This window comes from Protopterus annectens, chromosome 9.part0 (assembly GCF_019279795.1).
Source record: "Protopterus annectens isolate FY-2018-M chromosome 9.part0, PAN1.0, whole genome shotgun sequence".
Lineage (NCBI taxonomy): Eukaryota > Metazoa > Chordata > Ceratodontiformes > Protopteridae > Protopterus > Protopterus annectens.
In genome coordinates, this window is record NC_056743.1 from 1,140,038,990 (window position 1) to 1,140,065,736 (window position 26,747).

Below are 26,747 nucleotides of genomic sequence, written 5' to 3' on the forward strand. Positions count from 1 at the left end.
GGCTAGTTTAAACTGCTAATCTCTTCTGAAAATAAATGTTTTGCCTCAAATTTCTTACATGTCTTAGTAGATTTACTAATGATGGATGGTAATAAGGAACCTGTTAATGCTGCTGTGCTCAGCAGGTTTTTCTAAAAGAACCTAGCATGTTATCTCATCTGCCAGTCTTAAAAATGCAGATAATAAGAGATAAAGCAGTGGCAAAACAGAAGGAAGTAGGATTCCAGCTCTCCAAATTAGCTGAAAATAAAAGACACTGAAGAATCTTCATGCTCATCCAGCAAAACCCTGCTCTGCATAACCAAAGCCAGTAACACTGCAGGGAAAAGTCTGTTCTCCCACACCATTGCTAGGGAATAGAATAACCTCCCCCAAAGTATCTCCTCTGCACCATCCATCTCACTTTTTAAGACATCACTAAGGTCACACCTCTTGCAATCATGGCTCTGTCCCTATATTACATAAAATCTTTTCTGCTCTACTGCTATCTTGCCACACCTCATCTCCTCACTGCTTACCTCAGCTATTCTGTACTACTCAAATACTCCCTATCAGGAACTACTATCCTACCAACTATTTCTCACGCTATGACATATCTCCCGAATAGCATTATTTTCCAGATTCCATTCCTTCATTTTTATGCTTTGTACTACCAATACGGAATTCAGAGCTTTGCTATCTATATACCAAGCTTGTTCAAATCAAACTAATGTACAAAAAATCTCCTTGATTGTATATATGCCACTGTACAGAAATTGTCTGTCATTCGTGGATTATGTGTTGTCATATAAAGATATGGAGCTCTGATTGTATATATGCCTCTGTACAGAAATATTTTTGTCATTTGTTGTATTTGTACTGTTATGTTATGGAGCTTTACTCCCCGGGCCTCCGCTGTAAATGAACCTTGTTCCAGTTGGACATTCCCAGTAAACAATTGTAAAATAAAAATAAATAAATAAAATAAAAATAAAATATCTATGGCGAAGTTCATTTGTCAGAAAAAAACACAATACTGAAAGCAGGTACCATTTCAATGTTTTTCATTCTGCAAGATACATGGATAGAGGACAAACTTTCTTTATAATTGCATATCAGAAATTAAAGCTAAGAAGTTAATAAATTAATGCTTTTGGTCATAGAGAACATTAATAACATGCTATATCGCCTAAAACAGTATTGAGTAAAATCATATCTGCCAAATGGGAGAAATAATGAGAGAAAAAATATGAGAAGTAATCTTTAACAGTTGTGCAGACTGGCACTGATGAAAGTAGACTGCTCAAAAGCTGTCATTTAAAGACAGGATATTCCTGCCATTACAGCTATTATGACAAAAAAAGTTTTAATGTTTGACTTTTTTGTTGTGTAGAGTTTAGCCATGAACTGGTTAAAAGTCTGTAAACAGTAGATTATGTGTGAGTTCATTACATGATCTTTGTTGTTCTGAGTTGCCCAAGGAAGACAGTTGGAAATATATTATAATTAAAAATAAGACAGCATTCTGCCTGTTAATCTTTTTCAGCACTTCTACTCCTAGATAAATTAAAATTGGACTGTCTCTGGGCAGTTTAAAAAGAAAATAATCTATTTCACATTTATTTTTGCAAAATATAGACTGTGTGCCATAAATTCTAAAGTTCTGGACAGAGACAAAAAGCATTGCATTCCAAAGCTAGGGAGAGAAAAGAAAAAGAGAAAAGTTCTGCACAAAAAAGGACTTTGATTTTAATAACCTTTCCTTTCTTTTCACAGGTTCTATGTGCAGTTATATTTAACAAGGTTTTAATTTCAAATGTGTATTGGAATGCAAACTGAATACAACAGTAATAGCTTGGTCTTAATATAATGAGTCCCAGATGTTGGCTGTAAGCCAAAGTTATTCATAAATTTCTAACCTGACAGTTTTATTACAGGTTTATTTTCTTTTAGTTTTGCCTGAATACAGTGCAGACCTTTATTTAATACTGATGTTATGTTGTGGGCCAGTGGTGTACCTAGCATATTTGACACCCAGAGCTGAAAATAAACACCCCACATAGATTTTCTTCTAACATCCTACTCCTCTATGACAACTGTTGTCAGTAATAATCATGAAATGAAACACAATACTGGTCAGAACACAAAGCAGTGAAATTTTCCTTTTAGTGAACTTTGTATGTATAGTCATGCTAGTAAGACAAAAGGAAATATTATATTAAAGACAACTAAAAAATTACATAATTGTATTTTTGAAAGAGGGAAAACTTACACCTACAAACTGATTTGTTGCAGTTATATAAAACATTACAGTCTGTTTTCAAGCCATAACTTCTGCAAATTTATCAGTGACTTAGTCAAAATATATCTTCTTTGCATATTCATACTCAAAAGACATTATAGCCAATTTGTTTTGGTCTATCTTTACTCATAGCTGATCAAAAGACACTTTTAATTAATGTTAATGTTTGAAAAGTTTCTTTCACATGATGCAACAGATACATGAATAGCTAGGGAAAATATTATACATAAGGATAATTTTAGAAGAGATTCATAAAAAAATCCCATTTCACAATAAATTCCAGACACTGGAATACTGTCCGTACTTTTATTTCTTCGGGATGGCTTCTAGCAGATTTCAAATGTCTTCTCAGTCAGAAAGTTTTGACTAAAATATCTTCACCAGAAAAGTCATCATAAATTTCTATTATACTTTGGTAGAAGTTTCTGCAGTTTTTGTTATTCTGGAAAATAAAAGAAAATGGCTTAATGATAGCAAACACTGACATTATTTGATCAATTGCTTTTAAATAATGTCCACTTCTTGGTAACAATGATCAAGGCATTCAATCACTGCCCTTTTTATTTCTTCTGGCAATGTAAGGCTTGCGTCTTTTGTCATTTCTCCTTGCATTCTTCTTCAGAATTTGATTCTTGTTTCCTATGCAGATGTCCATTTCCTTGTTCTGCTGTTGCATAGTTAATGGCCTTCTCCAAATTTGTGTGTGCTGATCTTCAAGGAAAAACAGTAGAGCTTGGAGTTTTACTGTACATTATTGAAGGCCAGTTCTGGATGTTTGCAAATATTTTTGTGTTTCATAAACCTCCTTTAAAACTTCACACCAGACAAAAAAATAATCACATACAGCAGAGAGCAAAATCTCAGCTTACATGCTTGTGTCCACATTTTCTTTTGGATCAGACAACACTGCAAAAGTTGAGATTACCTTTTCAAAGTTTGTCTTTAATTCCTTGCACAACTTTATAATGAGCACTCCATCTTGTCTGTGAAAGTCTTTTCACTGTTACGCCTATATTCTGCTGTATTTTCCATCAATGAGATGAAACTGAATAGAACAAATTATTTTTTTCCAGAGTTCCAAAAAAGTCATACATGATGAAATGCTTCTAAAAGAATGAAATCCATAGAGGTACAAAGAATGGTTTGCACTAGATTCAAAAAAACTTTGGATTAATTTCTATGATTTTTGCCTGAATACTGCTGTGGATGTAGTTGCAGCATTGTCATAACCTTGCCCACATCAAAGGATTATGTCCAGTGCATTAGTATCCATTTTTTTCAAGATCTCTTCTGTGAGTTCAACAGCAGTTGTCTCAGAAATAGGAAATAAGCCCAAGAATGACTCCTTCATTTTCATGTTATCATCTTCAATATGGACGTATCTGATCACGTCACACATTTGATCAGTGTGTGAAACATCTTAAGTACTATCAAAAAGAATTCCATAGTATTTTGCTCTTCTAACATCTGCCACTATTTTTCTTTGACTTGTTTTCTCAGAAGATGGATGAATTCATTGCAATTTTGGCAGGTATGTATGAAATCAAGCTCCCTTCAGAAGGCAATAGCATGTTCAATTTTTACAAAATGTTCCCTCAAAATTGGGTCATATTTCAAGAGCAAATTCCATCAACTCCTAAAATTGTCCTTTGTTTGCTAATGACATATCCCCTATGTGACCAAAGAAAGGAAGGTTTTGTTTGGCTAAAAAACATAATTACATCCAACAGGTGATGCAAAATGTCTCTCCATATTTTTCTTCCTCATTCATTTCTACCCAATGGATTTTTATCAATAGATTTTTGGAGTTTCAGTCCTATTGCCAAGGTCTTCCATGTTTCTAATCTGGATAGATATGGTTCAGATTTCTCATGTTCTAGGACTTTAGGATATAATTTCCACCTGGTTTTAAAGCCAGTTATAAAGCTGGATGTTACAGCTTTTGTCTCATTATCCATGAACAGTATGCAGCAAAAACAAAACAATCAGTGTTTTGACTTTGAATAAATCATCCAAGTTCTAAACACTTTTTTTACAATTTGGCACAGTTTTGTAAAACCACACAGTTATCAAATGTTGACTGCCTCTTTTGGTCTTTTAACCTTTCATTGAACAACAGAGAAAGGAAATCTTTATTCTGAAGAGGTTCACTTTCCCTCCTTAACCAGATTAAATCTTAAGTGATCTGGAATCAGAATTGGCTAATCAGCGATATCAGAATAAATCAAAATAGTGTTTTCATCAAAGTTTGGGGTTTGCTCTTTACTAGTGTCTCCTTCTTCTCTGTTATTTTTATCCTGTTGATGTTGACTCTTGCTAACCTTTCCTCTTTCTGTCTACTACTAGTGCTTATAGAAGATAATTATTTTTTGTCTTTCAGCCCTGGGTCATTTGACTCTTGTGCAGTTTCTAGTAAATGTGCTTTGAATGAATTAGTTTGGATTCCTTCAGGACTGTCATTAAAAGTATGCAATTTTGAAGACATTACATATTTTAAAATAGATCCAGTCATTGCTTCAATTGCATCCTCTTTTGCTTTGTTATTTTTATTTGTTGAGCTTCACTGAGTCAATGTTGCTTTATGTTAGCAAGGGGACCTCACTTCAAATTTCTTTACAAAAATGACAAAATTACCTTAAATATACAGAATACCCTTGTTTTATGTTTGTGTGTGTGTGTGTGTGTGTGTGTGTGTGTGTGTATATATATATATATATATATATATATATATATATATATATATATATATAGATAGATATAGATATATCGCCTTGGCTGCTAAAATTTCACACACAGACAGCTGAGGCATCAGGATTGTCACCAGTCACCACACATCATGACCATCATACTACAAATAATATTTCAAATGCTGAGGTTCTGAAGATTAATTTGCCTTAACTGTAAAGACCTCCAAAATGCAGCACAAGTATGAGGCACCCTCAGCAACACTGTCCACCTGTTACGCCTATCAAAAACACAGCGCAAGGAGTCAAGAAGGCTAAGTCCATAAGATAAACACCCATTAAACCAAACATTCTAGTTACAAGCAACTCCATTGTAAGGCATACATATATACCTCTTAACTGGCTGAACAAGGAAATTCAGATGGTTAGTTGTTCATCTAGTGCCAGGATCTGTCAGATTACACACTCACTGAAGTCCTTGAACAACAAGTACTGGTATGACTCTGTCATAGTATGTGTGTATGTCAGTGATTTGAGTCATACCATGGTGGACTATATAAAGAGAGACATGATGGAGCTTCCAGACTATGTTTCCCAGGCAGGTATGAGGGTAGCATTGAGCAGCAGTCTACCTTCTCTGAGGATGATGCTGCAATATCAGAAAAAAATAGTTGGCTTCAATAATTGGCTTAGTTTTTGGTGTCATTTGATGGGAGTCCAATGTTTATCTACCTGTGAGGACATGATTGATGGACCACACTGTTCACCAACGATGGCATGCATCTGTCCTCTCTAGGCTTTTAAATACATTATCTGCTTCCATTGTCTGTTTTTTTCAAAATGCCATCCAAAGCAACTGATAAAGCTAAAATGGTACACACCACCTACCTTGACCTGGCCAGGGCATTTGACATGGCCACCCCCTTAGGCATAGTAGAAAAGCTTAAGGAATAAACCATTTTGCCAAATGGTTCATGTATAAGATGTAGGAGATCAAACTAGGGGAAGCTACCACCACAAAAAAGATAAGTCACCAGAGGAGTCCTCAGGGTTCAGTGCTGGGTCCTCTTCTGATTGACATCTCAGAAATAAAAGCCAGTACCAAAGGGCTCGGGCTAAATAAGTTTGCAGATGACTGCAAGCTAGGAGCAGTGATCAAATCCCCAAAAGACACAGCCATCCTACAGGAAGGCTAGTCCCAAACAAATAAATTGTGCCTTACTCGTAGACTAAAACTAAATATAAAAAATGCATTATATTCTCCTTTGGAAAGTTGGCTACGACACTGGCAACATACCCCTATGAGTTGACCCAGTAGTTCCAGTAGTTTCAGTTTAGGTATTTTATGTTGACAGTTGACCTAACTTTTGACTAGCATGTGTTACTGTAAGGAAGGCCTTCTATATTGTGCAGCTCATAAAAAAGGAGATTGCTTCTACAGCTAGGGAAGTCATTGTCCCCCTTTACTTAGCCCTCATTAGGTCAACCATTGAGTATAATGCCCCTTTTGGTTGGTATCTGTTTAGGCATATGCAATAACTGGAATACCTGCAGAGGTACCTTACAAAAAGGATACAGTCCTAAACAATATATCCTACATGGACCACCTCAAAGCCCTGTCACTATATTTGGTCTCTTAAAGACTGCTAAAGTGACCTGTGTCTAGCATACAAGGCATTCTCAAATCCATTACTGGTGGGCTTACTTCTCATCCACAAATGAAATGGTATCAGAAATATATTTGATCCAGGGACCTAAACCTCTTCTGCAACAGTTCCACAATGGTTTGGAGAGACAAGTATATCTCACAGAGGATACAACTGCTCTGGAACAAATCTCTTTAAAACAAAGCTCATCCGTAACTCACTGAAGCTTAACTTGGATCAATGGATGGGAGGAAATTTATCCCAGGACTCTGTACTACTAATGGATGAAAGCATGTTCTAAATGATCTATCCAAATGCCCGGGTCCCCTCCAAATATTTATTTTCTATTGTAGTAATTATTAGCAGAGTAATATATAAATATATAACTTGGAAAGGGTTTGATGAATCTAAACAACAAAGGAGAGGTTAATTTTAAGCACCAAATGAGATAATTGGCTAGGCATAAAATGGCCTACAAGGGCAGTTAGCCACGCACTAAGCTCTGAATCTATAAGAATTAGAGACACCCAAGAAATAATAATTAAGGTCACAATCTTCAAATCCATGAGATTCTAAATATTGCTCAGAAAATTGCTACAATAACAATGTTTACACTGGCAATGCATTTTTGAAAGGTCTAAAAGTCAACAGTTTATCAGTATTTAATGGTTGCAGTCTTCTGTGATTAGGCAGAAAAAAATATTAGGAACAAATCAAAAGGAAGCAAAGTTAGGGACATTCTGCAAAATCCTGTGCAGTTTCAACTTGATTTCACAAATGCAGCACCCAGAAAGGAAATAATGCAGCCTATTTCATGGAAATGTACACTAAAAATCTGACTGTAATCTAAACAAATAATAAAAGGGTAATCTGCTTACCAAACATATAAGGCAATACAAGAACATTCTGTAAAATGGGGGACAGTTTCAAATGCGCTTCATACAATATTCCATTATTTTTCATGTAAATGCACACTAGCTGTTAATGCCTGACTTTAAACTGAGCACCATTTATTTTATCCACAACACAACTAGCCAACCTCCTCCAAAGAAAAAAAAAGAACATAAATATTCCAGTTTATTTCATACAAATGTACACTAGGTAGCTCACCCTTAATATCAGACTTTAAGCTGAGTCAATGAAGGGATAAGTTCCCACAGCACAGCTAGCCACCCCACCCTCAAAAAATTAAATGTATTTCAACAAATGTATACTAGCTAACCTTTAAAATAATATGGAAAGGTCAAAGTTACTGCCACCCAAAAAAAGCATAAATATTCAGATTTATTCACACAAACACACACTAGCTAGTCCTAAATTGTGGAATTTAAACTGAGCAAGTGAAAAGGAGAAGTTACTTTCATCCAGAAGAGTCAATGAAGGGGATAAGTTCCCACAGCACAGCTAGCCACCCCACCCCACCCTCAAAAAATTAAATGTATTTCAACAAATGTATACTAGCTAACCTTTAAAATAATATGGAAAGGTCAAAGTTACTGCCACTCAAAAAAAAGCATAAATATTCAGATTTATTCACACAAACACACACTAGCTAGTCCTAAATTGTGGAATTTAAACTGAGCAAGTGAAAAGGAGAAGTTACTTTCATCCAGAAGAGTCAATGAAGGGGATAAGTTCCCACAGCACAGCTAGCCACCCCACCCCACCCTCAAAAAATTAAATGTATTTCAACAAATGTATACTAGCTAACCTTTAAAATAATATGGAAAGGTCAAAGTTACTGCCACTCAAAAAAAAGCATAAATATTCAGATTTATTCACACAAACACACACTAGCTAGTCCTAAATTGTGGAATTTAAACTGAGCAAGTGAAAAGGAGGTTACTTTCATCCAGAAGAATCCAACTTTATAATTAACTTACTCTACCCAGCTGCACTCTTCTAGGAAGTGCTGCAGCAACCCTACATCATGTCATATCTGAAGACACACAGGCAGGAAGTATTGCAACTGGGAGAATGCTGAAAAGTGAGATTTCTGAACAGTTAGAAAAACTTTTCAAAAGCAAGTGTTGTGAATTTTAAAAAATACATATTTTAGTACCAGAAAGATTCTGCCATCCTCTCAGCCAGCTGTTTCATGGTTTACTCAGGTAAAATTTCTTTGCACATTAAGTTTTTTGCCTTATTTTGAATGCAAAAAGCTTTTGCAATGGGAAAATCAGGAATTATGATAAGCACCCCATTATTATTTTCACCCAGGATGAACCACACCCTCCACCTCCCCATTTAGTAATTTTCTACTATTGCCTTAATGGCAGGATTTCATTTGCAGAGTTTCAAATGTATTTTATTGAGGTAACCAAACACAGGAAAAATGTGTATTGCATAGAAGCTAATATATTCTGATTTTTTGATCGAAAAAGGAATGTATGGGGTTGTTCGCAAGTAAGTATAAATGCATGTAGGCAAGTATACACACACACAAACACACACATGCATGGACATACACAGACACTATTGCAAGATATTTATGTATGCACTAGTGTACCCCACTCCCACATATTGGGAGAGACAATCTAGGGTTTTGCAGGTATCTTTGGGTTTTCTTTTCATGTATCATTTTTAATGCTGAAGATTTTATAAAGGAAATGTGTGCTTCTTCTACAGGTTAAGGTTTTTCAATGAGACTTGAACCACAGAATTCAATTGCAAAAATACATGCATGAGACTGTTAAGGTATTGGTAACAGAAATTCAAGTATATGTAAAATACAATTTGAAGATAAACATTTGCAGTGCATGAAAATGTAGAGTCTCTAAATATTAAGCAGTAAATCAAAATGTTTTTTCTATTCTGGAAGATGCAATAAAGAAAAGGAATTATTTTTGTGTGTCTAAATGGGTCCTTAGACATGCAAAATACAATTGTTTTTGATTTGTTGTATTTCCAGTGAGGATAAAATTTAGAGTAATGAAATTTTTTTGGTAAAGCATGATTTTTTTGCAGACTGCACTTGTTGTTAGGAAAGCAATCAACAAGTGGGTTACATGTTTAACATTGCATTTTAGTGAAACAGTCTAGTTACATACAAGGTGTTTTGTGAGCTTTGAAATACCGGAATATTAAGTTATATCCCTTAGTATGATCATAGACCAAATTGTTCAACATGACATTATTGCCAAGGGGAAGGAAAAATTCAAGTATAAATCCTCAAGTGCATGTCTAAATTCACATGCTTATTTGTTGTCAAAAGGTAAAAAAAAATCCAAGGTATGCTGAAATCAGCAGAAAATCTAATGAATCAGCATTGTAAGATGGACAAGTTTATTCATACATTTGTAAAGGTATCTACTTACTGACAACAGGAAATACCTCACATCCCTCTGGACAGAGTGAGAAGCAAACATGGTTTAACCCATGATTTTGACAAGAGGGTAGAACATTTTGTCACCATTTTAAATTCTGGCGGCAGTTAAATAAATCAGTAATAACTAACTAAAGTTGAGATCTAAGCAGGTATGAGCTGTTGTATGGTTGAAATGTTAAAAGCTGCAACGTTTCTTGTGTTTGCAGTACAAACAAAGTAAAATATTCAAGTTATATAAATTAGAAGATTCAGGTTTTGATTTCCTGGTTAACCAATGACTGTTAATTTGACATATACAGAATTAGGTGTTTTATAGTGTACAGTAGGTTTCTGTAAAAGCATTTATTTTGTGTTAGGAAACCACAAAATGTATTTTCATGATTATTCTATTGTTTGTGAAGAAAAATTGACGTGAGATTTGCAAGAGGATTTCAAAATTAGTAAATTATGGGTTTACATATGGAAACTTTTATTCATGTAGAGAATAGTGACCAACACAAATTGGTAATTGATTCAATCTAATCATAACTAATGTAGTATAACTGTGTCTACATCATCTTATACATATGCATATGTGTGAATTTTCACAAAAAAAAATGTTCCTAAAATTACAAGGAAATAAATAAGGTAACATTCTAAATCAGTTTTCATGTTCATATTTTCATGCATGAGTTTAATGATGTTTTATTCAAGATTTTCAAATCCTTTTGAGGAAAATGTAAGTAAAATAGACTAATTAATTAAATAATTGGACTACTTGATTAATTAGGGACAAAGTGAGGAAAGGGTAATCTAGTTGTAAATGAACAGAGGAAAATAGTGGAAAATACATTAAAAATCATAAGATGAAAAGTAGCAAAACTACTTGCAGAGTTAAATATGATAGATCGGACAGCATAAAGGATATTCTTGTGTCTATGCATCAGGGGGAGTAGTTACTTTGGAAATATGGCCACTTTTAGTGGTTGTAGCTTTATTCTGTAGTGACAGTATGCAGGGACCAATTAATTTAATTATACAGATTTGATTGCTTTATTCTTTTGAAGAAACACCTATCAGCAATCAGTCTGGCAATTGGCACACAGGGTTAAGGTTGTGAACTGCAGTTCCTCTGTTACAGGATGTGATTCCTTCAGTTCTCATTTGCCTGTTGTGTGACCTTGAGCAAGTCATTTAACTAGACTTATTTTCATTTTGTTTCTGAAAAGGGACTATGTGCCCAGTGAACCTACCTGTCAACAAATGTGTGTTATTAGGGCACTGCTAGATACAGTTATTTTATGTTTACATTGACCAAACAGTTGTTACAATATGTACAGCATGTGCATATGATTTCCATGATATGCACAGTATGTGTATATCGTTTTTACAATATGCATAGAATGTGGACATGGTTATTACAACATTTATAGGATGTAGATATTATTTTCATGATATTCTCAGCATATGAACGGGGCATACTGTTTTATAGAAGACAGTATTCAGCATTAGTTTGAAGGGAAATGCAAAATGTTTTTGTAACATATTGGTTAAAATGTGTTTTTACTGCTTGTTTTGTCGAGTAGTAATGGTTATTTAATGAAATTTAAAATATTTTAGATAAGACATTGATTGGTAAGATATCTTGGAGTATGGGAAATAAATGAATGCTAACAGAATGCTGTAGATTTGGTTTAAAAGCCAACAAATCACCCATATAATCCCCCTACACAAAGGTGGTAATTCATTAGAATTCTCTAACTTTCGTCCAATTGCCCTACTCTCTCCCTTAGCTAAAATTATGGAAAAATGCATCCACCTTCAACTGTTAGACCACCTTCTCCAAAATAGCCTATTAGCTAACTCTCAGCATGAATTTAGACCTTTCCATAGCACCACCACTGCCCTCCTACCATTTTCTGACCACATTAACAAAAAACCGTAACAGTAACACTCTTTCCTCCACAGTTTTTACTGATCTCTCAAAAGCATTTGACATACTGCTGAATATACTTAAGTCCCTCTAACTTGATACACAGGCAGTACTGTGGTTCAAGTCCTATTTAGATAACAGGCAACAGGCAATGCTTTGGGATAATAGTCTATCTAACCACCTTCCTGTCACCCTTGGTGTACCCCAAAGTTCTATATTGGGCCCTCTTCTATTCTCAATTTTTATTAACAATATAAATGTAAACATCCCTCAAGATACATGCATACAATATGCAGACGACTCCACATTAATATGCTCCGCTACTGGTCCATCTGAACTGCAGTCCCTCACCCAAAATGTCTTTGAATTAGTAGAAAAATGGTTCTTACAGTGCTGTCTCCTCCTTAACCCAAAAAAATACTAAAGTATTGCTCTTTACTCCCACACAAAAGTCCAACCCAATTGACTTCATTATCAAATCTAATAATGGCATGGTCATATCTCCTGACACTACCACCAAACTCTTAGGAGTAACAATAGACCACAACCTTAACTATGATACTCATAACAACACCACAATAAAATCAGTTAACAGAAAACTAGGCTCCCTCTATAAGATTAAACCATTCCTTACTCCCATAGCTAGAACTACTATTGCCCACATACACCTTATCTCAACTCTCCTCTATGCCTCTCCTGCATACACTAATCTATCAAAAAGCAACCTTAACAAGCTGGCAACCTCCTACAATAACACTGCCAGATTTTCAACCGGCTCCCCTTTTAGAACCCACCACTGCCAAAATCTGAAACAACTGGGTTAGCTGGAGCTGCATAATCAAGTTCAATTCCACCAACTTATTATTGCCCATAAGACGCTTTATCATCCAAGCAATACACCAATACTCATCAGTCTAATCACCCCATATAAAAATATTACAAACCTACGCTCAGCAAATAAACTACTGGTAACTAGACAAAAACCAACAATAAAGCAGGAGATTCCATTTTCTCTAACACTGTGAGAGAAATCTGGAACCTATTTCCTGGTGAACTCACATCTCTTTCTTCAACTCCACTATTCAAAAAGAAACTCAAAATATACCTTACAACCCACTGGCTATGTCCTTGTACCAACCCAGACTAAAATTCCTCTTCCTGTTTTCCTAGGTTCTCGCACTAAATATTACTCACTTCATTGCTACTTTTAAGACCATTACCTTCTACCCCTCTGTTAATCTATCAGTAAACTAACTTGAGATTGTACAAAACCCATTCTTCTCAGATACTATTATAGGTTAGGATGATCGTACCCAACAAGGACCTTATGAATGTGTCGCTGCCTTATAGATGAGTCACTGCCTTTTAAATAATGTGTCCCTGCCTTGTAAATAATTATCTGTTCTTCTGTGACATATATACAACTTTGATTTTGGAATGTCTCACACCCTTCTAAATACTTTTTTCTTCTATTATTGTTTGTTCTGAAAAAAAATATATATATATTATTTTTTTTGTTATCTATCATGATTACTATGTTACCATGTAAACAGCTGTGTTGTCTGACAAGTGAACTGTATCTGTAGTTGCAATATTCTGCTTTGTTTTTATGCCGAGCTTTTCTCCCCGGGCCTCTACTGAAAATGGACATATATCCAGTCAGACTAGCTCGGTCAACAAATGTAAAATAAAATAAAATAAAAAATAAATAAAAGGATACAAAAAAACTGATTTAATACATGTGAGGCTAAAAAGGGAAAAGTGTAAGTTGTAGATTGGCAAGTGGATGTGAACAGATGAGAGGTGTATGCAAAATGCCTGATGTTCAGCAAACACACTGCCTTACAGGCATATACGTAGTAGTGTCCTGTTTCCCTGTCTCTGGCAGTCATTCAAAGCTCACAACTCCTCCCACTGCCTATCTGAGTGTGAAGGACCAATCACCTGGTAGGACCAGGATAGGCCTTCAAACTTACAGACAGGACCCTTTCAGTTTTCTTGTACCACAGGCAGAGAAAGATCTCTTGGGATACTCCTTCTCTCTCTGGGCGATATCGGCAGCAGAGTGCAGATAAACTCATTTGGGGTTTTACTTCCTCCCTTTGCCTTTTTCTGTCAGTGATTTAATAGTGTATTCTGCTGATTGACTTATTTTTTATTATGGAAATTTTATATGTACTTTGACTGTGATTCATCTACGGTATAAGGCTTACACTGTTTATCTATTTCTGTGTTTCTGTTGGGTTTTTAACCTTTTGGAAGAGGTTTATGGCTATTTCTGGAGTGCTTATCTGATTGTCATTACTAAGGTAAGGAGAATACAATATGCTAATGACTCTACTATCATCTCCTTTGCTGATAACCTCTCTAACCTTTTATCTGTGACACAAGAATCTTTCAACCTTACAAAATCTTGGCTCACGAACAATCAACTTATACTCAACCCCCAAAAGACAAAACATTTGCTCTTCCTCCCCAAATCCCTCTCCCACCATAAATCCTCGTTTACCATCTCTTCCCTCAACAACACAATAATGAAACCAGATACCCACTCTAAGCTCCTAGGGGGTCATCATAGATGACCAACCTAAATTTGATCTTCATGTACTCAACAGTATAAAAAAACACCGAAAGCCTGGACTTCTTTACAGAAACAAATGGTTCCTCACATCTGACTCCAGAATCTCACTTGCTCAAACTTATCGTCTCCTAACCTCTTCTATTGCTCTCAAATCCTCACAGACTTACAGTCCTCACTACTCTCCAAACTTGTAACCACCTACAATAAAATTGCTCAATTTGCCACCAATCTTCCTTCCAAAACCCACCACTGCCATGCCCTTAGGACACTCAACTGGCTGGAGTTTCCTCACCAGTTCTTGCTTACTCATCTTCTCATAATGCAGTCTATCCTTAACAAGCCTTCATCCTGCCCTAACATCTCCTCACTGGTCTCCCTTTATACCCCCCCCTTGACTTCCACGAAGCTCTGACCAATGTCTTCTACAGATACATAAAACTAAAAAAAAAAAAAAAAAAAAAAAAAAAAAAAAAAACTATTGGCCAGAACCTGTACAGTTACTTTCCCACTCTATCATGGAATAAGCTTCCTGTGATCCTCAGAAACATCACCCTTGTCCACAAGTTTAAGAAAGCTCTCAAAAACCACCTTTCCAGCACTTGGATGTGTCACTTTAATCATACTACCTGAATTCCCTTCCCTGCCCCCCACTGCCCCCTTTACCTTACTTTCTTTACCTCTCTAAGCTCTGCCTCATCCCTCCCAACTAATTATTCTTCATTACAGTAAACTCATCTTATTACATCATACTCTCCCACTTCTATCTATCCTATACTACTCTGTACTTGTAACTTACCGCCTGCTTCCTCTTTATAATCTTGGTTCTCACATTAAAATTCCAAAGCTCTAGTAACCATAATTCTAACTCCCTTTAATTGGGTCAGTTGTCCACTGATGACAGTACAAAAATCTTAGTATATGATATTTGCTATTACATGGTCTCAATTACTAAAGCTTTTATACTTGTTTTGCAAATGTCTACATAATTGTTACTCCCTACTTGTATTTTGTAATAGCCATTGCATAATCCTATTGCACTCTGATAGGTTTATATTTATTTTATAATTTTGTAACATGTAGCTTTTCTTCCTGGGCCTCCACTGAAAAAGGGCAGTAGCTCAGTCAGACTATCCTGGTCAACAAATGTCAAATAAATAAATAAAATAAATAAATGAATAAATAAATAAGGGTGCCTTAGTGCAGTTCCTGTCATTACCCAGTGCTGCCAGTACTGGAAGTAATGAGTTCCCATTATTGCTATGATTAAAAGCTTATTTAGAAAGTTTTGACTTGAAAACGTACTCTTTTCTTTTTGCATTTTTTTCTTTGGAACTATGATTATTTGAGGTCAATGAGCACGTTTTCAGCATTTTAAATTATTTTTCCATTTAAATTATAATTTGAGTGCCATTTTTTATGAAACATTTCTGACAGGAGTTTTTCTTACGTTTACATTTAATTCCTTGTATAATATTTTAATATATTATTACTTGAGGTGATTCAGTAGTTTTACAACATTTTAAATAAAATTTTCATTTAAATCAGGATTTTGTTACTATTTTATTTGTGTGACATTTCTGAAAGGAGTCTTACTTAATATTATACTTAACACCTTGTCTAAGGCTATTTTTTGGCTGTTTCTATTTATGTTAGGTTGAAAATAGCCTTTATCTATTTAAATTGTCTGTCTGATATATTTATTATGCTTTGTGCTGGGTGCTAGGTTACTGATATGACTATTTTTTTCCAGAGTACAATATTTAGTATAGCTTCTCTATAGAAATAGACTTCAGATTGCTATTTAGAGGGAACTTTGTCAGATGTGTCCATTTTTTACTGGGCTGATAGTGCAACTAGTAGTTGGCATTGATCTGGCTAGTTTTTGCCCCCTGTCTTGATGGATTCAGTTACAGTCCCCCACCATCTTCCCTATCTGCACCTAAAACATGAAAGAATAAATCAAAAAATACACCTCAGCCTATGGCTTGCGGCTCCACAGTAGCCTTACTTCTAGTAGCTATTGGACCACTCACCTTCTGTTACCTCCAGGTCTCCTAGTGTCTTTTTGGTACCACGACTATGGATGACACAAGGCTCAGATACATCCTCTGGGGCTTTACCATTACCTTTTTCAGGTAAAGGTGAAGCAATCCCTTCAGTTGCAGGTGAAGTCAGGGGTGCAGAATCTGTAGGCAGTATCGATACCGTCACTTCAGGGATTCTCCTACTACTGTAGTGTATGCAAAAAGGGACAGAAAAACCACCAGGTGGTGGGACAGCAGTTTCAACTGTTTTCCCACCTGAGATAGTGGCTATTGCTAGATCCATTGTTCAGGCAGTTGGTTATGTGGCACATACCCGGATTATGAGTAACGCTTGTGCTTCTACCCCCAGTCAGTGTGCTAAGGATACTCTTTTTGAAGGGGAATTGGTGTCTGAGGAATCTGACCTGTCCGAGTTATATCACTTGGCTTCCTCAAATGACAAACAGGTACAAGGATCCAAAGAGATGTTTTCTTTTTTTCCAAATGTTAACTAGATTTAGAGGTGTCTTCAGTTATGATCGATCATTGGCTGCACCTGGGAGTATAGGGGTTTATAATCTCTTGGAGTATGAGGCTCTGGACAATGAGAACTTTCCTCCATTGATCCCAGCACTGGAGGATTTCTTTGAGAAAGCTTGCAGTTCTCTTCTGTTTATTGAGGCTTTGCCTAAGAAAGTGTTTAAAGAAATTTAGGGTATGCTTGGCATTGCCTGGCCCCCAAGCCCTTTGTCTGTAGACCTTGCTTCTGTGTCCCCAGTAATTTTTGCTAATAAGAAGACCATGACTTCTTGTAATCTAGTCCCTCAAGATAAACTAGGTAAGTAGAATCTCAGGAAAAGAAGCTGGTGCAGTCCAGCATGATAGCTTTTAACTAGTGTCTTATGTAGAAATATTTGTGTGAGCTGCTTTAGTGTGGCTAATCATGTGCATCCATTAAGGTGCATTTAGTGTCCATCTCAAGTTCTCTGCTAATGAACCCCTCCTTCTTCTTCTATTTTGGTAAAACAATTCCCTCACAAACAAATTCCTCCTTAGTGTGGTCACAAATATGTTCTTGAAAATTGACCCTTAACACTTTTCAAACCAGCAGCTCACACTGATCTTAAGTTCTTAATATGCACAATTGCTTTGCTCTGACATCTGGAAGGTTAGTTTCTGAACTGCAGGTTCTCATGGTGAACAACCTTACCTAATTTTCCACAGGGACAGGGTTATGTTATGCACTAATCCTTCTTTCATGCCAATTTTTTTTTTTTAATCTTCTCTTGTTCTTTCTAGAACCTAAGAATAAGAAAGAAAGAACACTTTATGCCTTGGATATGCATAGACACCTCAGGTACCTTGACAAACAAAAGTCTTTTAGCAAGGCCAAAATGTTTTTTGTTTCCTTTTCTGGGGCAAGGAAAGGTCAACCCGTCTCTAAGGAATCTATTACATGTTGGTTGTTTTCAGTATTTTTTTTCTTACACCAACCATAGAAGGGCCAAAAAGCTTTTTGTTTCCTTTTCTGGGGCAAAGAAAGGTCAGCCTGTCTCTATGCAATCCATTGCATTTTATTTGTTCTCGGTAGTATTTTTTTTTTGTTACACCCACGAGAAGTGAAACCAGGCATGGTAAAGGCAAATTCCATCAAGGCCTTTTCCTCTTTAGTGGCATATTGGAAAGGAGTGGACTCTAGAATTAGTCCCTACCTTCAAGAAGCACTGCAAATAGGATGCTTTTTTAGATCCAGAGCAGAATTCACGAGGACTGTTTCCTAGAGGTTCCTGGACCCTTATCCTTCCTCCTCCTCCCGGGTTGGGTAAGCTTTGGGATCTACCCATATGCTAGTAAGGCAGCAGGTTTGTTGAAAATAGTACAGTTCTATAAGTTTCACTCACCTGTAACAGTAGATGTTTGAAGAACACACTGCCTTAATGGCATTACCGTCCCACCATCCACTTTTTGTTGGTCATATATAATTAGTTGCTGGTGTTGCTATTGAGTTTCTTCAGCAACCTTTTTTGTTATCTGTGTGGCATTTGGTATGGAACAGTAAGTTTTTGCAAAGTTTGTGTTTTCATTTGCTCTTCCATGAGTTTAAAGCATTGTTCTGGTCCTGACAGATGATTAGTCCTTTGCTCTCACAGACAGGCAGTGACAGCAGTTTTAAGCTTTGGCAGACTGCCAGAGGAAGGGTAGTAGGGTAGTACTACCCATATGACAGGCAGTGGTAGGATCCAAGCTGTGTAGCCACTGATAATGCTACATTATGTTTGTGTTAAGGAATTTGTATGTCCTCGCTCCACATACGATTTTGGGAGTTATTCAGGATTGTTTTAATGATAGTGTTTTGGGGAGCAAGTAGGGGAGAATTTCATCTTGTGTTTCCTATTTGTCACAGGGTTATTGGGGAATGGGGCTCCCCGAACTTGAGATATGCAGTGACATGCCAAATGAGGATCTTATTAAGTGTGGTAAATAGCCAGTTAAGAGTGTTAGAGGGTGTTACTATGCAGGGCTACAACAGTTATGGATTTGGGTCATGTCCATACCACTTGACTAGTTTTAAAGATGCATTGTATGAGGAATGTAGGGTGCTGGATGATTTGGAGTGGGATAAAGGCCCCTTTGAAGACATTTGGACTCACCCCCTTGGTGTGGTACTGTGCTGCAGTAAAGGACAGAGAATTATGGGAAGCAGAGTTTTAGTAGACAAAGTATGGTAATTCTACATCTGGACTGCTTGCACTGGCATGGCAGTTTCCCTAAAAAAGATTTTAGTGACTGCCCACTGTTTGCTTGATCTGATTTCTCTAATGACAGTAATTTAGCTGTGCTTGTAAAAATTGAATTAATAATTGACTGTTTTTGTCTTATTGGTTATAGAAGTTAGAGATGAAGGGTCACTGCCAGAAATTTCTGCTGAAGCCACAGTGTTTTCTTTGCTTAGGTGTTCTATTATTTCTATTCAGTAAAAGCAATATGTAGAACTTTAAGCTGCTTCCTTCTAGTGGAATCACTAAATTCACCACAGGCACAAAAATATAGTATAGAACATGACTATAAACCAGAAAAAATGGGAATATTGTCACTTTCAACTTGGAACTCTCAAAATTAGCTGTAGCCTAAACAGGATTTGACCTCTGAACACTAAATCCACTACGCTGGCTGAACTGGACTCAACAATAGGAGGACACCAACAGATTTTAGCGAAGACCAACTTTAATATGGCTTTCATCTCAAAGAAACTTCATCAGAATAATTTTCTAAGTATATTTGTATGCATTTTTTAGTTTTAAAAGGAATTATTGACTTTTTATTAGGTCTAATTACTTAATTGATTAATTATCTTGGTTTTGTATATAATGTGTTATAATGGTGGTGAAAATTATTCTAATGAAGTCTCTTCGAGACGAAAGCTTTATTAAAGTTGGTCTTCTCTAAAATCTGTTGGTGTCCTCCTATTGTTGAGTCCAGTTCAGCCAGTGTGGTGGATTTAGTGCTTGGTGCTTGTTCTGGCTACTCCATCCTTTGGAATTTTTATTGTTACAGGATTTGACCTCTACATGCTGCAGTAATGTTGGTGATAAAAGTACATTAATTGGATCAGGAAGTCCTGTGGTGAAGTGAATGGGCAGACAGGCACACCACTGATCTAAGTAAGTGTAGAGAGGTGAGAGGAAGGTTACTATGTGCTGTGGTCGGGTCCTAAATTGACTTTTGTTTTGCATCTAAGAAGTGTTGCCTAGAACACTATTGCTATATAATCTTGCAGTCTCCTTAGTCACTGACATCAATCCTGGTCTGAGAAAGTTTATTTTTGTTTGTGTGTACCAGATGTCTGTGTTATTGTTCTATTCTGTGATAGAATCTCTGGTTGTTTAACAGCACAGTGATCAAGCAGGGCACATGCATTTTTACAAGAACAAGGATAAAGAACAAAATTTCAGTAATTTGGTTTAATCTTAAATTTCTGAGATGTGAAGCTCATGCAAACACTGGGCATGGCAAAGTTGTACCACACAGTTTATTTTTTTTCAGAATGCTGTACCTGTTGCTTGTAGCTAATGATTTACCTGATCTCCATCCCTGTCTCAGTCTCTCTATGTGTTCATCCTGCCACAATACAGCATCTGATTATCAGGGCAAAGTGACTTCAATATTTACCTTAGCATTGTCACCTGTATCATAACAGATGTTAGCTGATGACTACATTACCTAAAAAGGGATGCAGAATTAATAGGATATGCAGTATACTTTAAGCTAAACAGACACATATGACATAAAAGCAACAACAAAAAGAATAAAAAATAAAATAAATGTACTGCTACCTTCATTATATTCATCAGTAATATCAAAGAGTTAAAAAATGTAATAAAAAAGAAGCATTTAATATAAAATGTCTTGTCTACTTGGATGACATTTCATATATTGGATTCCCACGTAGTTTCATGTGTCTATAGTGGAAAATGATTTTGTTAATTATGCTATTAATGCTTTATTTATGAGACTATTTCTAATTTACATAATAAAAACACGAAAGCATAGAAATAAAGCATTATTTAAAAAAAAAATACAACACGTCAGTTATAGTGTAACTTTAGTGCTTTCCTTAATGTATGCAACACTCCTCCACTGTTATACTTCAGCAACTAACCTCCCTAGTTCTGATACATAACCCTCTGTGCCTTCTCCCTCAGGATTCTATATTGGCAGACCTGTGTTACGACTCTCTCTCAATTTGTGGTTTGGAACTGTCTGTGCTATTCTCCCTTAAAATGTGCTTGGTGCCATGTTATCAAAGCAGATGCTGAGCAACCAGTCCCCAGAGCCATTGCCCCTCATGGATCTATTTAATCCCATGTTACCCCAACCTGTGCTGTATAACAGTCAATGCCATTCTTTCTTAGGGATCTGTCTGGTCCTGTGTTACTCTTCACTCATGCTATGTAAACCTCCATGCTTTTTCTCCTTAGGAATCTATCAAATCCTACACTATTCTCTACTTGTGAGGTAGTCCCCACTGAGAATGTCATTCAGGAACTTGTTTGGTCCTGCCTTACCCATCTGACATATAGTACAGTACTCACTACCACTGTCTGTCCAGGATCTGTCTTGATCTTTGCTTTCCCCAAAACTTTGGAGCCCTTTGTCACTTCCCCTTTAGCATTTGTCTGTTTTAAACACCAACACCAATGCATCTCAGAAACATGTTTTACTATGTGCTGTCCAATGCTTGCAGAAATGTAGTTATGTGACTTACATGGCAGTGTTTTTTTCCCTGTTATAACTTTAACTGCTTTTTTGGACCTCTGGGACCATCTGTATGATAACAAAGGCAAGAATATCTCTTTGTTGAAGGATTTTTCAATTAATGCCCAGGTCTTACATAAAAACCTAGTTAGCTAGCATTGCTAATACAAAAATAAGAATATAAAAACTAATTTTTGCATTTAATTCATCTCTTAAGAATGTTTCCTGTTTTAAATTCTGTTTTGCAGATCTGCTTCACAAAGCTCTCTGAATGCAATGCCAATTTTAGTATGAGATACAAATTATTGTTTTCCTAACAGTTGCAAGTCCCTTTTCTTCTTTTTTATCTCCACCAGCCCTGAACTCATGTCTTCCTTCACTTTCTTTCCCTGTCCTTCTCTTATATGCTGTCCTAGTCTATCAGCCTTTTTTCAAGGCCACATCCTTTTGTTTTTCGTCTGTATTCCCACATTACCTAGCATTATTTTCTTTTTCACCGTTGACTTATTTTAAGGGAGAACTTCAAAGCACACAGGTAAAACGAAGCAAAATGCACCAAAATACAAAATAATAAAAAGGTCCACTGTGTAGCATCTGTGATTTATATCTGAAGAAGTCTTGTGTCAAGACGAAAGTGTTAATATATATAAAAGTTTTTTGCCTTCATTGGTGGCCTGGACCTTTTTATTATTTTAAGGGAGAAATGATCTGTTCCTACTATTAAGTGAAAACTTACCAGTGTCCTGGGAACATTGCAGCTTGGTAACATCAAAGTATGTCCTGTCCACTAGTGATGGGATGACCTGTGAGGCTGCCATGGGATTACTGAAAGTTCCATTTGGAATTTCACTGAGAACCTTCTGAATGGTTTGGGTATAGTTCCAGTCACTGGTGTTATAGAATGTGCTGGTTACTGTCAAAGCCTGTGAAGAAGAAAAGAGGATGGTTATGTATTACTGTACAGTTGCAACAAATAGGTAATTATGCCTGCTATGTATACAAATCAAACTAATTGTTCAAGTTTTATAGATGTCTGCTACAGCTTACCAGTCATCAATCATAACTATTTGTTATATATTTTCAAAATGTGTTCAGGAACTGCTCAAGGTGAATTTCTCAAGTCCAATCCTTGAATGTATTCACAAAATGGATATGTTAAGTTATTCAGTCATAATCTCTCCTGACAAAAAAAATAATAATGTCACAGCTCTGGACAAGATGATCAATGTAGTGGTCAAAAAGAACTGAAATTCTGACAAGAGTAAATTTGAAAAAATGCAAAATAAAAGTCTGACTCTGTAAAATGATTGAATGAAGCCATACTGAGGGCTTAATGATGTAAAACATTTAAATGAGACTAGCTTACATCACTTACATTGTATGATGGAAATATCTAATCTAGGATGGCACAGTGGTGCAGCAGTAGTGTTGTTACCTCACAGCAAGAGGTTCTCCAGTTTGATTTTCACCTGGGATGTCTTCTGTGCAGAGTCTGCATGTCCTTCCTGCATTCGTGTGGGTTTCCTGCGGGTGCTCTGGTTTCCTCCCACCTTACAAAGACATATGTCTGGAGCATTTCTGCCCGGGAATCCGCTGAAAATTGACTCATTCTAAGTCGGACTTTCCCAGTTAACAAATAATAAATAAATAATTTAAGTATGTAATTTAGGGCTATAAATGAAAAAAATACATTATTAAGTTGGTGGTTTAAAAATTATATTCAAATATTAGTAGAAAGAAGTAGAGTAACTTTTGTTCCTATGCATTCTTGCTCACTTTCACCACTGTATAAAGGGAAGAATAAGTATGAAACAATAAAAAAATCAAATAAGTAAAAAAACAATAAAAAATCAAATAAGTAAAAAAAAATCAAATAAGTAAAAAAACAATAAAAAAATCAAATAAGTAAAAAAAAAAATAAAAAAATCAAATAAGTAAAGAAACAATAAAAAAATCAAATAAGTAAAAAAAAAAAATCTAAAAGGAAAGCAGAATGTAAAAATGTACCCAGAATCCAAGTATGACCTTTCAAAGCAGTACTTCCATAAAAATCTAGACAGAACTGCCCCATTCATACCAAGTAATGCAGAGGGAAACTGTAATATTTTACATCTATTTTCAGGGTAAGAGTAATGTTTTTACATCTATTTTCAGGGTAAGTGACAGGTACATGCTGCAAGGGGAAAAGAGACTGGCACATCGGAAGAGTTGCTGATTGGGCATAAGTACAGTAGCAGCCTTGTTGATCTTCAGTTTGGTGATAGTACAGTAACAGACTTGTTGGTCTCAACTTCTGGTGTAGGGAGTGTGCCATTTTGGGGACCGCCTGGAGTGCTAGTTGTCAGAGCTATGGCTCTGGATTTAAAACAAGTCAGTCTATCCCAAGTAGCTGTACTTCTTATTTTCACCCCTTTTGAGATATTTTATTCCTTCATCTTTTGCTTAATTAGTGTAAGGGTATCAAACTGGTTGGCAGTAGGCCCTTAGCTAAAGCAATTAATATGTGTAACTACATGGATGGTTGTTTCCTTAAAGCATTATGTAGTTGTTTTAATGAAGAAACATGATATGCAATGTTTATTAAACATGATGTTTAATAACAGAAACAATGAGACAGCACACTGGCATGCGTGTTAGCTTTGTTGACTTAGTATTAGTTTTTTTTTGGCTGGGGTGCCTTCTGTGAAGAGTCTGCATGTTCTCATTGTCTTTGTATGGGATTTTGCTCTGTGCATTGGTTTCATCCCACATCCCCAAGTTATACCATTGGCCAACTGGTTGTTCTTAAAATAGCCCATAGGTGTGTGTGGCACATATGAGTGAATATGTGTATATCCTGTGATGGGCTGGCACCCCATCTGGGATTAGTTTTAATGCCTTGTGTACAATAAATGCCAGAATAGATTCAACCTCTACTGCAACCCTGAAATTAATTAAGTGGGTAATTGCAAAATGAATTAATGAAGGAATGAAAGAATGAACGTTTAACAACATAAAGCAAGTGTCTTGTTTTATGCAGAAAGGTGGCCAGTGACCTTTTACTTATGAGTTCCTTTGGTCATAGGTTCATAGATATATACTAGGCTAATGATGACCACCAGTGGCTTTATAAACCTAGCTGTGCAACCTAACCCAATTGTGTCCCTGTGTATCATGGGAGTTTATTAGGAGAGGTATGTTAATTAGGAAATTTATAATGGTTATTTGTGGGGGTATGTTAGTTTTAGCATAGTTACTGTTTGCCTGTGTTTATCAGAAACATGGTGGCCAGAGTCAGAGTACATTTTTGATTCTTCCTCCACTGGTCAAGCTTTAGGATTAGGGATGGACTCTGCTTCATATGGATGGGGAGCCTGTTCCAGAGCATGGGGATCCTTTGAGACATATACAGTGGATATAAAAAGTGTACACACCCCTGTTAAAATGCCAGTTTTTTGTGATATAAAGATGAGACCACAATAAATAATTTCAAAACTTTTCCCACCTTCAATGTGACCTATAACCTGTACAATTCAAATAAAAAACAAACAAATCTGTTAGGGGAAAAATATTAAAAAAATGTACAATACGCTGGTTGCATAAGCGTGTACACCCTTAAACTAATACTTTGTTGAAGCACCAATTAAAGCATCAATTACAGAGTCTCTGATTAACCCCAAATACAGTTCAGCTGTCTTAGTAGGATTTTCCTGACATTTACTCAGTTGCCTGCTAAAGCAAAAGCCATAGTTCACAGAGAGCTTACAAAGCATCAAAGGGATCTCATTGTTGAAAGGTATCAGTCAGGAGAAGGGTACAAAAAAATTTCCACAGCATTGGCTATACCATGCAATGTAGCGAAGACAGTCATCAAGAAATGGGACAACAGTGACGTTGCAATGAACTGGACGTCTCTCCAAAACTGATGAAAAGATGAGAAGAAAACTGGTCAGAGAGGCTGCCAAGAGACTTATAGCAACACTTAAGGAGCTGCAGGAATTTCTGGCAATTACTGGTTGTATACTACATGTGACAACAATCTCCCGTATTCTCCATATGGCTGGACTATGGGGTAGGGCTGCAAGATGGAAGCCTTTTCTTACACAGAAAAACATCCAGGTCCAGCTAAAATTTGCAAAACAACACATTGTCTCTCAAAAGCACGTGGAAAAATGTCTTATGAGACCAAAGTTGAACTTTTTGACCACAATTCCAAAAGGTACATTTGGCACAAAAACAACACTTTGCATTACAAAAGGAACACCATTCCCATGGTGAAGCATGGTGGTGCCAGTATCATGCCTTGGGGGTTGCTTTTCTTCAGCAGGAACTGGGGGTTTAGTCAAGGTGGAGGGAATTATGAACTGTTTCAAATACCAGTCTCTTTTGGCCCAAAACCTTCAGGCATTTGCTAGAAAGCTGAAGATGAAGAGGAATTTCACCTTTCAACATGACAATAACCCCAAGCTTACATCCAAATTAACAAAAGAATGGCTTCACGAGAAGAAAATTAAAGTTTTGGAATGGCCCAGCCACAGCCCAGACCTAAATCCAATAGAAAATCTGTGGGGTGACCTGTAGAGGGCTGTGCACAAGAGATGCCCTTGCAATCTGACAGATTTGGAGTGCTTTTGCAAGGAAGAATGGGCAAATATTGCCAAATCAAGATGTGCCATGCTGATAGACTCCTACCCAAGAAGACTAAATGCTGTAATTAAATCAAAAGGCCCAACAAAGTATTAGTTTATATTTTATAGTTTCCCTTAACAGATTTGTTTCTTTGTTCAATTGAATTGTACAGGTTATTGGTCACATTAAAGGGGGGAAAAGTTTTGGAATGATTTATTGTGGTCTCGTTTTTTTATATCACAAAAATCTGGCATTTTAATAGGGGTGTGTACACTTTTTATATCCACTGTATCTGTCTCTCCAGCATGTCCTATTTATGTTGCAAGCAAAATTTAAATCCTTGGATCTAGTGGTTCTGATTCTCATTTTGTAGAGGTGCAAAAGGTCCATCAGCGCTGGTCCAAGGATGTCTTGTATGTCGATAGAT

General features: G+C 36.3%; 1 protein-coding gene across 3 annotated transcripts in view; it reads right to left on the bottom strand.

Moving 5' to 3' along the window:
* The window catches only part of LOC122811872 (transcobalamin-1-like), a 384,117-nt gene that overhangs the window by 85,000 nt on the left and 272,370 nt on the right, over positions 1-26,747 (bottom strand). For all 3 annotated transcript variants that reach the window (XM_044084008.1, XM_044084007.1, XM_044084006.1), the window contains exon 6: positions 22,449-22,635. In XM_044084008.1, the coding sequence (XP_043939943.1) occupies positions 22,449-22,635 (187 nt within the window). The remainder of the gene's footprint in view (positions 1-22,448; positions 22,636-26,747) is intronic.